The sequence below is a fragment of the Hydra vulgaris genome, chromosome 02, assembly GCF_038396675.1.
Source record: "Hydra vulgaris chromosome 02, alternate assembly HydraT2T_AEP".
NCBI classification, from domain to species: Eukaryota; Metazoa; Cnidaria; class Hydrozoa; order Anthoathecata; family Hydridae; genus Hydra; species Hydra vulgaris.
The window spans coordinates 45,378,556-45,396,188 of NC_088921.1; the positions used below are offsets into that span (position 1 = coordinate 45,378,556).

Sequence of the window (17,633 nt, forward strand, 5' to 3'; positions counted from 1 at the left end):
TCTAGTACAAGAGGTATTAAGATATCTCACATAGTTATTAATACACACTGATTTTAGTTTTATTGGCTCGCTTTATCCGAAATGAACCTATATTGCATAATGAAATATAATGCATAAATATATTATATAAATCATGTTATTTTTTTTCCTGCTTTCCTACTGCTTCATACGCTAGCTGCAACTGTTCCTTGGGATTCTGACCCACGGAGGTGATCTCGTCTTTGCTGCACAGCTAGTATAAGTTTTTGACGATCATACTCATTGTGAACAGTGCTCACAAACTCTAATACAAGTTTACAAGCCCTTTCAGAACAATCGTTCACTACTTTAAGTTTACTTACAAAATTGGAGAATGTTTTGAACTGATAAACATAGCACCACATAGGAGCAGGACAGTTTAACCAAAGTTTGTCCTCTATTCTAGTCAGGTTTAATAAACTGAAGATGAACCAAAAGTTCTCTCCAATTAATGGAGCAAGTCCTGGTGGCACTTCTTGTTTAAATTTTAACTTATTTATCAAATTTGACTTCTCTGAATGCTGAAAATGATCAGGAACTGGTTTGGAGATTATTGTTTTTGTGATGTTTTTTTTCTCCACATCAGGAAGGGTAGGGTCTAAGAGAGCAAGTGGAACCAAAGTTTCAATTAAGTACCAGGTGTGTCTCTTCATTGACATCATTGTACATTCAATTCCGTTTAGAACTCTCTTGGAATCAAAGTCGCGTTTCTCTACATATTCTTTGTACTGCACCATTTGCAATTAGGCTTTTACATCCTGAAATGGTGCCGCTCAGGGCAATGAGGTTCTCAGAAACCAGACAGAATAGAAAATTGAGATAAATTCTGCCATTGTCTTCAACTCTTTATTTTGGGCAGCAATCAAATCATAGGGCATATGTGCACTCAATATCTAAATTTTCAAGTAGTAAATGGCTTTTGACATGAACCTAGCATTAGAAACACAGCCTGGAGCTCGAACTTTGAAAAATATTTTAGGATAAAGATACATCAGGGTAAGTTCCAATAACTCCCTATAATCCCCTCTAGGAAATATGTCAGTGTTAAATGCATCTTTGCAAAACTGGATGGTTTCCTCATCTTGGGTTGCCAAGAAAGTATTGCTGATGGAATTGGTATCAAACCTTGTTAAATTGGAAGAATCAACAGCTTCCTTGATGTCATTTTAGTTTGTCTGAAACCGTTTGAACATTAAATTTTTTGGAGCTGCTGTTTTGCCTGAGGTAATTTACTCCCAGAAATGTTTGAGATGAAGTTCATATATATGCCTCCTGCAGGCAAGCACTAATAAAATAGATACCTGTCTTTGACTGAACCTAATATTGATTCCTGAATGTCTTCCAGTATTTGAGGCAGTTGTGTCAAAACATATTCCCTTCACATTGTCACGTGTTCCATAATCTTCCTGTATACTAACTATACATACTAAGCAGCTCCAGTCCCATGCTCCATTGCTAGAATTCCAAGAAGCTTAATGTCTCCATCAATATTAGCTGAAACAGCAAACCTGTCTCTTTTTTCTATTTTTCCATTAGTAATATCTTCCATAAATTTTCCATCAAAGTGAGCTATTATGGGGAAAAGTGCTTTCTCAGCAGCTTTTTTAACCCCTATTTTGAGTTTTGAAGCATTTTGCTGGATGGTTTTCTTTTGTGCCCGCCAAATAGTAGATTGAGACAGTAAAAAGTCTTCAAATTTTCCTCCTGAACTAACAACCAAATCTGTACACGCATGCAGCAAATCTCTGGAGGAAATATTTTTGGAAACTGAAGTCATGGCAATATCTTTTACAAAATCCTTGGCTAACTGTGGCGTGTCATTACTTGGACCCGGCTGATCGAAATTAAACGAATAATCTGAGTCTATGCTGGTATTTATATCACTGGTTTCTGAGGAAAACTGAAGCTCTGTAGTAAAATTATTTCTCTGAGAAAACTGTTCAACACTGTGTACTAACTGTGGATGTTTCAATCTTCTCTGTTCTCTCTTCTTAATTCTCCGGTTATAAAGTTTGTCTTTTTTACCCAGAGTCATTTTACGACTGGTCTTTTGATCTCTCAAAAATTTTATATCGGTACAATACGATTCCTTATTAAGACAAGTCTTCTTTAGAAATCTTCGATATTCGATTTAGCAATCCAGAAAACCTTCTTTCCTTTTTTTTTTGAAATCTTGTCTAGCTTTTCCTGCTTCTTTTGAGTTCTTACGCTTACTTTTCTTTAAATTCTCCCAGCTGTTGATCAGATCAGTGATATGCAATCAGCTTTTTTGAATAATGTCTGTATTTGTTGAAAACATTATTTCTAGAAGATTTTCTTTAAGATCCTCTTCTTCAAAAAGATATGCTATTGTTTTAAGTCTTGTTGATCTTGGCATCTTGGTTTCTAAACAGTAATTTGATTAAAGAAAACAATTGACATTCATTCTTTGTTTAAGTCACGTGTATTTTAAAATAATAATTTTGTAATTATTATTGTAAAATACATGTGGAAATGAATAAATATTGCAAAATATTCAGGAAGCAAAATGTTATCATAATTTAATGTTTATATTGTCTTTTTTTCTAAAGAAAATAAAGTAATTTTAAATAACATGATTTATAAAATCGTATTATTTAAAAAATCATGTTATAAAATCCCTCCCCCTTCCAACAAAGAAGGGATAGAGGGGGTATAAATCTCCAATAATAGGGTGAGGGGCGGGTAGCTACTGACATGCTCCTTCTATATAAACATTATTAATGCTTAGTTGTAATTTTACATATAAACATTATTAATGCAAATGTTAATTTTCAAAATTTGGCCTAAATATAAAGAATAAACCAGGGTCGGTTATAATAGTAATGCGTCGTTTTATGTAAAAAAACCCGGTTTTTTCGCCACTTTCTCTACATCACGCGGAATAAATACCACCATATTTCTTTTTGGTCCTACCCTATTATAAATAAGTAGTCCAAAATATACCATAAAGAAGAAAAGTTGGCTTTCCGTGTAGATTTTAAAGGTCCTCCCCGGACCCCTGAAGTTTGCTATGTTTTTATACACAAATTTGACTGGCGGGGACCTCTCAAGTCACGTGACATTAAAATTTTTGGGTTTAAAATTATTTTTATATTGGTGGTCAACCATTCCAGGTAGGACCAACTTGATTTTCAAAAATTCGTCAAATATGAATCACCCTAATATATATATATATATATATATATATATATATATATATATATATATATATATATATATATATATATATATATATATATATATATATATATATATATATATATATATATATATATATATATATTAGGGTGCACTTTGCACAAAATATTCCACGCAATAGCTGGAATATTTTGTGCAAAGTCAAAAGTTATAACATCAATGTTGTCGCTTAATGATGAAGAATCTTTACATTCTCTCATGCGAGAATAAAACAAGAAGACTGAGTTTTGCATTGTTACAAAGTTACATTCTTTTCATTAGCAATGCTGACTTTTACTTTTGTTACTGTAATGAACTCTTTTATAAGGAAACGAAGATATGTGGAAATGAACATTTGCCACAGAATTTAATGACACTTTTCGCTGATTTCCATGCCGTTCCCTGCCATCTTTAGGAACTAATAGGTGATTTGCCAAATCAGAAATTCTTTTAACACGACGTTCTGTTACTCCATGCAAGGCAATAAAAGCAGAGCGACAAACACCTGCTTCCTTATTTCCACATTTAACAGTATACTTTTAACTTGTAGCCCGCTTGACACTCGTATTGCCTGTTCTAGGTCGCCTTCGCTTTATTTCAGCAGGTCTTATAAGCGCAATTAGATAATTATCCTGTCCATTTTTTTCACCTATGGTATTAAAAGATGTTAAAATAGCTTTCTTCTCCTTATTGCTGACTTTAGAAAAGCACATATGTCGGTAACGGCAATCAACCCCTGTAGTCCTCATAGGTACCAAACTTTTATTCCAAGAAATAAATTTCTTACCTTCTGCTTTAGCACGTTTGATTACATTGCGTTTCCACAACGGTTCATTCCTTGTCCGTTTTCCAGTAACAGCAGACACACTACTATCAGAATCACTGCTTGTAATATCCATTTTCATTAACAAAAAACAATGACGCTGCAAAAAATAATGGTATTAAAAACCTGTTGCTTATAAAGTCTATGAGAAAAATAATAATTAATTTTAAGCTGTTGTAATAATTAATAATAATTTGTAGCTGTTGCTTGTAACGCAAATATTATTAACCAATCAGGTTTTAGTAATTATTACTAAAACCTGATTGGTTAATAATATTTGCATTATAATTAGGCTTTGAATGATTTGTGTAAACGATAGCTATTGTGCTGTAGCTTTGTAGCCACTATAATACTTATTTACTTAAAATTAAATAAATTTAATAAATAAAAACGCATTACTTTATATAACAACAGAAGTGTTCATAATCTGCCAGCTTTTAATATATCTTATATATTGTTTTGTGTAACGCTTTGTTATATTTTAATTTGAGCTAACGAATGCGTTTTGTAGATGTTTTGTTTATGTTAGTGTTTTGTGCACGTTGGACGTTATTGTTCTTAAAGTGCTAATTTCACTGTTTCTAACATTAATAATAATAATTAATTATTAACAAATAAATAATTATATTATATTAGTGCTTTAAATAATTATTATTTATGAAAAATTATTATAAGGCAATATGCGTCACTTGTCTATCAACATTATTACGTATATATCCATTTTTGATTATTTTGGACTTAGGACGTTCTTGATCTCAGGACGTTATTGTTCTTAAAGTGCTAATTTCACTGCTTCCAACATTAATTTATATATATATATATATATATATATATATATATATATATATATATATATATATATATATATATATATATATATATATATATATATGTTACTGTTACCCGCAGTACCAGGAATTAGCTAAATGCTAATGTTTATAATATAATTTAATATTGCAACTCTGAGTTTCATGTGTTATCACAATCACCAGGCAAGTAGTAAAAGTTTAATTTTGCTACGATTTGTTTAGTGGTCGTTGCGGTTTATATTTGTATTTTAGATTGTTACGGGATCGTTACGTTAAAAAACCACAACAAAAAAATTATCTTCCCTATAATAGAAAATAATGATCCAAAATGCAACTGTCGAAACAAAGCAGAATGCCCTCTGAATGGTAAGTGCAAATCCACAAATATTATATATAAATGCATCGTCGCAGCAAAAAACCAACCCAGCAAAGTTTATATAGGATTAACGGAAGGTGAGTGGAAAACCAGATACAACAACCACAAATCATCATTCAACAATATTAAATACAAAAATTCGACCGCCCTATCAAACTATGTCTGGGATTTAAAAAACAATTTTAATGAAACCCCTATGCTATCATGGTCTATTCTCAAATCAGTACCCCCCTACTCGAATATTTCCAAAAGATGCCCACTATGTCTGTATGAGAAATTTACTATTATATCATATCCAAAACCTGAAGAACTGTTAAATAAGAGAACCAAAACTATATCGAAGTGCCGCTACGAAAATAAATTCTTATTAAAAAATTACAAAGCTTGCTACAAACCTGACTAAAAACTATAAATAAAAATAACTATACTAATCTGCTCCATATATCTCTAGGCTAACTAATAAATTACTCACATACACAGCTTTTGTAATATATTTCATAATATTATATATATTTTTATATCAATTTTATTTCTTATTTTCTTATTTTTATTTTATTATTTTTTAATACACAAATAATACACATTAACACATAAAAAATATTTTAAACAACATTAAACATATAACTATTTCACAATTATTAGCCAACTAAAAACAAATTAATAATATTATTAACCTAACCACTAATCAATTTCCGTCCGTAACGATCTAAAATACAAACCGTAACGTCCACTAAACAAATCGTAGCAAAATTAAACTTTTACTACTTGCCTGATGATTGTGGTAACACATGAAACTCAGAGTTGCGATATTAAATTATATTATAAACATTAGCATTTAGCTTATTCCTGTTACTGCGGCTAACAGTAACATATATACTATATAGCTCTAGTTTATCTATTGAGCACTCTTTCAAGTAGGGGAGATCGGGGCTAGTTGGCCGCAGGGGTAAGTTGACGAACTGCGTTTATCTTTAGAGCCTTTCATCAGAAAGTGACAAAAATTACTCAGAAACTTCCTTATTGACCATTTCATCATTCACTGTAGTATTGTCAGGATTCGCGCATGCGCATGGGAGATATTGAGATTTATGCGTTTTTTGGACAAAAACGTAACTTTTAGAACATCGCTTTCTTTTTACTTTACAAAGAAAATATTTAGTCGTATGAAAAAAAAATTATTGTAAAAGTTCCAGTCACAATTTGTTTACTATATCCAGTCAGACTTTTTGTTAAACCTGCCGTTTTTCAGGATCTATAGACTGTTTATTAAAAAAAAAGCTTTCGGGGTAAGTTGACAGATTTTTCACGGGGTAAGTTGGCTCATAGCATTTACTATGGAAAAAAATATTCATTTTTATAAAATTATTATTATTATTTTTTTAATTTTTAACAATATTGAAAATATTTATTCTTACAAAAAAATTAAAAAAAAATTTTTTTTAGTTTTTTTTCCACAGATAAAAGGTGGGCTACTGTTTGGCTTTTATACGGACTAATATTTGGTACCAGCTAAAAGTAAAACTAAATTTTGGGATAAAATTGTTGCAAAAATTAATTTAAAAAAAGTTTCTATTAATTTTGCACTTAATAGTGCATTAATAATCATTTTTATAGTTTGCGCCAACTTCCCACGTGGTGGGGTAACTTAGAGCAAAGCTCAACAAAAATGGATGCAAACATTACTTGATGTTAGAATTACAACTACTCCCAAGACATCAGATACTCGTTTTACTAGCTTAACGGAGCAGAAAATGACGGAAGCATCCAATCTTCTGCACTAGCAATGTTAGACCATCTTTGCTGTAGCCATTTGATACTAGTGACTTTGAAATTAAACATTTTTCCTCTACTTGACTGGAAAAGATTGGTTACGATCCCTTTCCATTGGATATGCCAAAAGGTATTAGAAACCATACATTTCTAAAGTTTGTTTTAAAAATCAGAATACCAAATGAAGAAACTTTTTTGCAAGATTTGTTTGTAATTAGCCCAGCAAAGAAAGCAGTATTTTGTTTTCTAATTCAATTATTTTACCTGGAAATCAAGTTTCACATTTCCAAATTTTGTGAATCGCCAAACCCTCAACGAAGTAGCTACCTGGAGAAAAATTATGGAACAAGTCTTAGATGTGGTTCTGTTTCTTAGTGAGCGTGGATTGTAAAATCTGACCTAATTGGAGATTCTCAAATGGAAATTTCTTAGGATTGCTGAAACTAATTACACATTATGACCAATTCTCAAGAAACATGTGATTAAAGTTAAACAATCACAGGAAGGGTCAACGGCTTCAGGTGCAATACTATTCAAATCTTTTTTAACAAAAAATTTATTGGTCTTTTTGCAGACTTTTGAAAACTGCCGTGGCCAAGACTATGAAAATGGAGCCAACATTTCATTGATTTACGCGACGTTAAAACCATCGTTAACTCGAATACTTTTAAACGAAATGATTACTTGTCTTTTATGAATTTTATTCATGGCTAAAACCGAACCCTTACCTTAAGTCGATGTATTTACATTGAACTCTTGATATTCCTGTTGCCAGTCGATGTATTTATGCCAAACAACACACAAAAAATTATTATATAAATTTATCTATATATTTAAATCAACAAAATATTTGTAGCTGTTAAAATATGTTTTGGTCTGCAAAAATATTGGGGGTTGATACTTGAAAATGACAAATTTAATCTAAATTTGTTTAAAATTCAATTTTTTAATTTAATTTAAAGATGTTTTAAAACACATTATGCTTTATTTAATGACTTCCTTTATAAAATATCTAAAAATTAATATAACGATTTATATAAATTTACAAAATAATTTATAAAAGAAAGTCAATGAATAAACCGTGACGTTAGATTAATAGGGTTCTATTTCCCTTTTGTAATGTTTAGAGAATTTGTTAAATCCTTCTAATTTTTTTAAAATAAAATAAAAAATTGTTAAATTCTTTAAAATAAAAGATCAAAATATCAAATTTTTTAAATTAATTGCTTTTAACACACATTATTTATTGTTTATTAAGTAATATAAATTGATATAAAACAAAACAGCATATCGGTAGATGAGAAATATAAGGCTCATAGTCTCCCAATTTTTATGGTAAAAAAATACAATTTTTTGTTTTTATTTATAACATTATTTTTGTGTTCAAAATGATATAATTTTAGTATATTAATCTTATTATTATTTATAATATTTAAAAACGCATGTTTTTGTTTTTTCATTGTTAATTTTATCCTTATTTAATAAAGTTGGAGTTAACAATTAATTTGTAAACAAGCAATTTTAAAAATTATAAAACTAATAATGTAAAATTAATTATAAAACATAAATATTGTAAAAAACATACATTTTATCAATACAAACAATAACAGCTGTACAATAATTAAATAATAAAAAAATCAAAATTTAAATTCTCTAAACGTTAAAAAATGGAGATAAAACCCTATTATTCTAACGCCACGATATTAATGGTTATTTGTTTAAAACTACATAGTTCTTTTTTTGATTTTGGTTCAGTGTTTTTTGATAAAATAATTTAGTAAAGTATATTGTGATGATAACACTCAATTTTAATAAAGTAATGCAATAAAGCATAAAAGTATTGAATATGGAACAAACTTTATCTTTAATCAAGTCGGAGAAAAGCCATTGGACAATACTGTCAAAAGGACAGTATTGTTTAATGTTAATCCACCTATTTTAAATGATTTTGGATTTTGACCAAAGTTTAAAAAATAAAACATTATACTGGTAATAATTTCAAAATACATGATAATATAAACAAGAGACATCTTTGGTTTCAAAGAACACCTAAAAAATATGTCTAATACTTTTCTTAAATTTCTAAATTCTGTTTTAAGTAATTCTGTAACAAATTTTCCGAACATAACAAATTTGAAACAAAAGTGTTTCTCTTAATAGCGTTTTAATCAGCTAGACTATTTCTTCGCTTGTATAATTTGTAAAATGCTTTGTGACGTGTTAATATTTTATGCCTAATTTCTGATTTTTTTTATACATGATTCTGTATTGCCAAAATCCACATTTATCATTTAGATCTTTGAGAAAGCTCGTTCATCATTATTGAACCTGAAATATATGCTTACATTTTTTTAATCAAAAGTTTTCCATTATGTGACAATAAGTTTAATAAAATCACCAGTCTTGTTAACGTTTGAGATGTTTCTGGGTGATTAAAAAGAGCGCTTTAAGTATTATTAGAGAAAAACTTTTGCTTTTTGAGTCCATTATTTTGTATGTTTTTGATAACGTGGAAAAAAGTCAAACAGCAAAACAGTTCCGTCTGTAATTAATCAAGGTTTTTCATAAAATGTTAGAGTTAGATATATGTCACATATAACTGCCTTAGCTTTGCTATTTGACTTTTTTTACTGATTCTAGAGTTAAATGAATTTGATCACATAAAAATTAGAAAATTATTTCTTTACAGGTTTTCACAACATTTTAAAAAGAAATTTAGGACCATGTTTACAACTTGCATTACAAGTTTTCATAACATCTGAAACACTTTTTGAAATAGAATGCATATCAACATTTTATGTAACATACACCTTGTCACAGGAAATAATAGTTCCTAGTAGAAATTTTCAAAGTAGAAAAAAAAACTAGTAGAAAGTTCCTTGCAATTTTAAAATAAACTAAAAATCTGAAAGGAAAATTGTGCAAAATGTTGTTTTAGTTTAACCTTTTTAAAGTTTTGATGCCAACCAGATCATATACTAAAGTGTTGCTAGACGTTATAAAACTCGCATTAGGTAAACATTCTATCCAACGTGTTTTCTTCACTTTGTCTCTGGGAAATCTATTTTTTAAAACGTTTTTAAATCGTTTGACTTCTTCAATAATAAATAACTCGTAGAACAGCAATAAACACATTTTAAAATTTTTCACGAACATAAAGTTTATATGACCGTTTCATAAACATTAACTTTATGAAAATGGTGTTTCATAAACATCAAGTTTCAAACCGTTTCATAAACGTAAAGTTTATGAAAATGGTGAAATTTGTTTATGATAAATAAATTTTTTTCATGATAGACTAAATAAAGAAGAAGTATAAGCGAACCAACAGACGGTGCTATTTAATTTAATCTTTATAATTAAAAAAGTTATTGTTTTCATTTAATGATTGCTACCCACTTCATTAAGAAAAGTTTTATAAGCAGCGAGTGGATATTTAACAGAATTTCTTTCTTTGCTACAAAAGTTCTGTTTTTGCTACAAGTTCTCGATTGAAGACGTAGGGTGGAATGCAAGAAACGAATTTGAGTCAAGTTCGACTTGAAATCTCAAGTTCGACTTTGTCAAGTCAGACTTGAAAAATTGACTTGAGCGAATGCGTAAACGAGACTTGAAAATTTCAAATTCGTGCTTGAAAAAGTCGAACTTGAAAAATGGATTTTTTTTACGGGAAAAATCTTTTACTGAAACAAATTCGTGTAATGATATTTGTATAACATACGATCAATATATAAATTATATAACAATATAAATTACAATTTAACTACAGGTAATAGTTTAGTTAATCATGACACTTTTACAACTTTAAAGCTGTAAAAAGAAAAAGATAAAAAATAAATGTGCAATAAATTATAGTCTGTTTTTGTTTACTGTTTATTCTGTTTCCTTTTATCAAAATGAAAATTTCGTCGTAAATGTTTATGATAAGAATTGCTCATCATATAAAAGAATAAAAATTTCAAAATGCATATCCACTACAGACTTTTTGCTTACTTTTTAAATATTTGTAAAATGAATTCTAAAAGACGAATTTTCAGTCAGAAAGAAAAATTTTGATCAATATAATCAAAGACTACAAAAACATCGAAGAAAAGAAGACGGATAATGTCTCCCTTAAAATAAAAAAATCTTTGTGGGAAGAAATAACGCAATTATTCAACAGCCAAGGCATCGAAATTAAAAGAGATCAAAAAGAACTAAAGAAATGCTGGATGAAATCAAAGCAAAAAGCAAAACAATTTGTTGATTTGTAAGTAGCAAATAAAGAAAAAAAAACAAAGATTATTTTTATAGGCAAACACCCAGTAAACATAAGACATGTTTTAGACATCTAAAAGAAGTCTTGTGTACATTTAGCAAACGTTATTTATATCGAAAAATGTTAATAAAATATGAATTGTAGGACAATGATTTTCTTGCCCAAATTGTATGGTTACCAGTAAAGTTTATACAGTGCTAGACTTCTCTCTGTCTGACTTTTACAACATATTTTCTTGTCGATATTACTTAATATAAGTTAACAATATGGGTTTTTCTAACCAATTCTTTGGATTTTAGTGAAAGAAAAGAGCTAAACAAAAATGGCGGAGGTTCTAATCAAACTCCTGTTCCGTCACACGAAATTGAAAGCGTTCTGCAGATATTACCACCAAAGTCATTGAACCCTATTTTGACACCTTTTGGGGATGATGCTATACTGCAATGTAATTTTATTTTTTAATTTTATTTATTTTTAATACTATTTATTTATTTATTTATTTTGGCAAAAACTAGTGAATCATGAACACTTCCAGGCCATTGAACACAAGCAGATAAAATTTCTTTTGAAGGACCTGCAATGACATGGCAATTCAAAGAGAAAAATTCCTTTCTGTTTTGATACATTTCTGGGATTTCTCCACCAGAGTTTATTATAGGAATATGTGTTCCATCAATTGCTTCTATATATATCCTGGAAATCTTTGAATTTGGTAAAATCTAAACAATGGTTGATAAATATAAATATTTTCGTTGTCAAAGAAAATTTTAAAGTTTGTATTTAATAGCAAAATGCAAATATCCATGAAAACTTATAATCACCTTTGCTGAATTATCCAAGAATCAGCTTTTGTTGGAAACTTTATGTACTGATATCTTTTGTTGGCAATTTGAACTGAAATGTTTTCAACTACTCGACAAACAGTTGACTGATTAACTTTCAGCTCCTCCAAATCTCCTATTACTCTCTAAAAGAGTATACTTAACTAGATCAGATCATACAAATTTAAATGTGAAGTACTTTATTTGTTGTTACTTGAGTATGCGATTATTTTATTTGTTGTTATAAAATGGTGTTTTTTAAAAACATAATACAAAATCTACAATAAGAATACAATACAATAAAAAGGTACCATTGTTTGATACTATTTCTTGAATATCTACTCACTAGGTATGAACCAGTAGCATATAACCAAAATGCAATAGCCAGTTGTTGTACAGATGAATGAGGGAACCCTCGATTGTTAACATTGCTGTTAATAATGTCATTAGATAATATATAAAAAGTTTCTTTGGAAAATCTGTAGCGCATTTTAAACCATTATAAACTTCTAAAAGATTGGCTTTGTCAATAATAATTCTTGGTATGTGATTTGACATATTTTTTCTTCTTCTTCTTCTAAAATTCAGCTCATACCGATTCATTTTTGAACGCTTTAAAACAAGTTTTTTTAATATTTCATATTATTATAACCACTTCTTCTCGAGAATTCTCTTTTACTCCTTTTACACGTATCAATTCTTTGTGTAACTGCAACTGTTTATTACGAAATGTAATTTACTTTTATACTGTATCACAAAAGCGTGCCTTAATCAACATCCATTTATAATGCTAGGATGTTCGACATTTCAAAATGCTAATAAGCATTTCTAATGGCATCATAATATGGCATGTTGGATCATTACATACGAGTTACAGGATGTTTTAAAAGACACATTTTCACAATGTTGGTTTTCTGTAATGAATTCATTGACAAATATACATTGACAAATGTAACCTTCTAAATTAATTACGTTAGTATACCCAAATAACTACTTTTACTTGGTAAAAGCTCATTTTTATATTTGCAAAGGTTGTAGTAAGTTATATGGTAATAGTTGTTTTGACGTGTATGTTCTATTATCACATAATTTTCAATTTCTACATTACTTATAGATGATATATGTTGTTTCAGCCTTGTCTCAGACACAGCCATAACACAGGGAAGAAATTTTAAGGAACTAATTAAAGATTTTTAACTCATCTATATGAAAAGAAAGTGAGGAAATATTCTAGTGTAAGAAATTTAATGGTTTTAGGTTTAGATCTAAGGCATTAAAAATCATCAACATTGTAGTACTTACAATCTAAGACAACTGTTTACTTTGTTTAGACATTTAAATAAATAGTTGAGATCACAATAAATGTTTTAATAAGAAAATTAAAGCTAATGTTATAAAAAATAATGTTTATAACAATTTAATTAAGTTATATATTTAGCGATAATTTAATAATAATAAATAATAAAATACTAGGTATAATAACGAATAGGTAAATAACATATAACAACATTCAACTTACATAGATTATATTTATATATACAAATAGCAACGATTAAATAATATAGTAGTTAATAATATAATAGTAGATAATCTGTCAATTAATAAACAATAAATTCCTAGATAGCAAGATCACATTGGCCTAGCGTTGGGCCAATGCATGTTGATACATTGACCCAACGTTTAAATTTGATGTTGGCCCAATGCAGGTTTGATCATTGTTTAGGCATTGGCCCAACGTTGTATACAACGTTTATTTAAGGTTGGCCCAACGTTGAATACAACATTGGGCCAATATTGTATGTAACATTGGGCCAATATTGTATAAAACATCAGGCAAATGTTATTATAAATTAGCTATATACTGAATTTCAACAACAAATGTTGTATATCGGCCAAACGTTTTATGCAACATTAAATCGTTGTTATAAATAGATGATTTGCATCGCTACATTAAAACTTATAGAGAATTTATATATATAAAAACAATAATTTATTATATAAGGATAAAAATTTATTTGTTTAATTTACATAATTTCTCCCATAAATATAAATATTGCAAATACCAAACATAAACCATAACTAACACATTATGTTTAAAAAAAAAAATTCCCTTTTTATGGAGTAGTTTCCAGTAGTTTTATTGTCCAAGCTACTTGTTATTGAGCCGTGTTAAGCTAATGATATTTAGTGCGATCATCTTTTCTTCCATCATTTCTATCACATGCCTGCATAAGCCATGCTTATTTGACTTCACAGCTTCTGCAAAAAAATTAGTTGTTTGTTTAATTATGCACCAGAGAAACATAACAAATATATATCTATAAACAAACATAAGAAAGTAATTGTGTAATGCAAAACTGAAACTGAAAAAATTTTCTAAACCACTTACCAATAGCAACATTGGTTAAACTTAAATTAATGTAAAATCTCATTTATAAAAAACCTTCAAAGAGTGTTTTGTTTAAAGCACATAACTTGTATAAAGATATCATACGAAATCATAAAAAAATATTTACCATATCCTTATATATTTTCTTGTCTTTCAATTTTTCTTCTAGAGAACTTAAATTCTCTACTGCTTATAGTGGCAATGACACTCTCTCAGGAAAATCATTAATTGGCACATCTTTGTTACTCTTTCTAAGTATGCTTAAAATGAAATTTGATATGTTCGCCAAGTTGCACTTCAATGCTTGCCAATTGTGCCAATAATACCTGCATTTAAAGATATGGGGATACAATTTTATCTTGAAACAATAAAGTTAACAATATTCTGAAGAAACAATACAAATTACATATAACATTTAGAATTTATGAAAGTCAATACAACATTCACTAATAAAGCAAATAAAATTAAAGACAGAGGGGCAAATTTTTAATGATAAAAATATATACTTGTTAATGGATTCATAATATGTTTATGAATTATCGAATTTGCTGGTGTGCATTCAATTTCTGGCACTGACACAAAACAATTCTCGTTAACGTTTGAGAAACAGACTGCACTGTAAAACAAAAAAATTCATATAAAAATAATGTTTCTCCAATGTTAGTAAATGATTTTTTTTTAAATATTTTATTCTGAATATTAATAATAATACAACTTTTAAAAATAATATCACCTATAAAAATCAGGGGCGGATCCAGAGGGGTTCAAAGGGTGCTGCAGCACCCGTCAACTTTCAACAAGCAATGTTTGCTATTTTGTTGCATTTTTTTATATATAAAAATAAAATTGTTAGAATATTTTATTCAACTCAAAATTTGCGATTCAATTTTTTGTGAAGAAAATAATTTGTTGTTGTGTTAGCGCTAGCGTATTTATATATATTTATGTTTCGACTAGGAAACTCCAGTATATTCGCTTTCTGATTCGCCTGCTCCCCTCAGAATTATTTTTGATTGACCTGCACCCCTCAGAAGCTATTTTTGATTGGCTTGGTTTCTTAAGCTAATCAAAACTGGTTCTGAGGGGTGCTGACCCAATCAGAAAGATCTCTGAAGGGTGCAAGCCAATCACGCATAAATCAGAAAAAAGGGTTTTCACTAAGCTTTTGGTTAACTCATAGGTCAAGTGTTCTAAACATGGCGGATGCAATGCTTCAAATCATTTTAAAACGTATTTTAGATGAAAATAGGGTTCAATCAGAAAAGGAATCGCTTTTATTTAATGTTATTGTCGAAGCTCATAATACTATTAGAGAAAAATTTTTGTTTAATGAAAAATCTAAACTAAGTATATTGCATAAAATATGCAAAGTTTCAAATATACAGTTTCCCTTATCTCAATCATTTCGAGCAGAAAGCGATTTTCAACCAGTGAGGTAATAATTTTATTTCTTAAATAATTATATTATTTAAAAATAAAAAAACAAACGAAATATTTATATGTGTGTGTGTGTGTGTGTGTGTGTGTGTGTGTGTGTGTGTGTGTGTGTGTGTGTGTGTATGTGTGTGTGTGTGTGTGTGTGTGTGTTGATTAATGGTTAAAATAATAGCAAATAAAGAAATCATATATAACTTTTTTTGCTTAAACATTTTACTACAAACTTATTTTTATTTTAAGCTTAAAGATGTGTAAAATTTTGTCCTAGGTGCTTAAAATTTAAAAACATATTTTTCTAGTAAAATTGTGTTCATGCTTAAGTATAATATATTTATATTATATTTCAAGGAGAAAATAATCAATTATGTTATAATTTATTTTATGTTTGAATAATATCAAAATTACATTTAGTAAATGATTTACCAGTAAGTTATTTTATGACTTAAAATTGTGTAATAATTATTTTGCGGCATAACATTAAATTATGTTACCTCGCTCATGTTATTTTTTTGTTTTTTATTAGAACTTCTCCGAACGGAAACTGTTTATTTAATGCTTGTTCTATATCATTAGTTGGAAATGAATCTTTGTCAGAATACTTTAGATGTTTGACCGGTATCGAATTATATACAAATGCAGATTTTTATTCAAACCATCCAATTATTTTTTCTCAAACTGATGTTACCAAATCTCGAAGAATTGATTAAAACACAGCTTTTTCTATTATTATTTCCCAAAAAGCATATAATTCTTTTTGTAAAAATAATAGAACACTAAGTGTCATATCAGATTCTATCAATGTTGCAAAAAATTATTCTTATTCCTCGTTTCTTACTTTGTGTGCTCTCTCAAGTGTTGTTGGAATACCAATCAAATCATATTATCCTATAGAAAAGGATAGAAAAGAAATAAAAAAAACTGTTTATGAAATATTTTTCAATTGCACTGTTAGACCACGTGTTGAACATTCTTTAAGCACATCTGTAAAAAAAAATACACATACTTCGTTGCTCTTCAGTTATTGCAGATTTTAAACAGACCTCTAATATATTTGTAAACAAAGATCACTTTGTTCCTTTAATATCTTTAAAATGTATTCCTAAAAAATTCCCATTTTTTAGGAATACATTTTTAGTTTTATATAGTTTTAGAGCGATATGTTGCATTTTTTGGAGTAGCAAATTGCTACTCCAAAAAATGCAACATATCGCTCTAAAACTACTCAAAATGAGTTGATTAGTATTTGTAATGACATTATAGTTTCTAAATTGAAATGTGAAGTTAAAAAACCTAAAAATTTTTCAATATTAGCAGATGAAGCATCTGATGTTAGCAATATGGAGCAAATGCCACTTGTATTACGCTTTGTAAATGATAATTGTGAAATTTGTGAACTATTTTTTGGTTTTATTCCTTGCGACTCAGGCTTGTCTGGAGAAGCTATAGCCAGCCAAATTTTGAATAGTATTAAAAATATGGGATTCGAAATGAAATTTTGTGTTGGTCAAGGTTATGACGGTGATGGAAACATGGCTGGGAACTGTTCCGTAGCTGCAATAAGAATAAAAACTATTTATCCCAAAGCATTGTATGTTCATTGTGGATCTCATGTCCTCAATCTTTGTGTTGTAACATACAAATAGTTAGCAATATGATGTCAAATGTTCGAGTTATATCTCAGTTCTTTAATTTTAGTCCAAAGCGTGTTGATGTGCAGAAAAAAAAATTGAAGAA

The 17,633-nt window shown here is 28.8% G+C and overlaps 1 protein-coding gene across 1 annotated transcript; it reads right to left on the reverse strand.

Annotated features, from left to right (window-relative positions):
• Positions 1–11,740: 11,740 nt before the first annotated feature.
• Positions 11,741–13,227, reverse strand: LOC136076088 (uncharacterized). Its single transcript, XM_065789551.1, has 4 exons — positions 13,046–13,227; positions 12,420–12,504; positions 12,166–12,219; positions 11,741–11,971 (listed from the first exon to the last, which is right to left on the reverse strand). Exons 1-4 carry the CDS (start codon positions 13,225–13,227, stop codon positions 11,741–11,743), a joined length of 552 nt encoding a protein of 183 aa, XP_065645623.1.
• Positions 13,228–17,633: the final 4,406 nt, after the last annotated feature.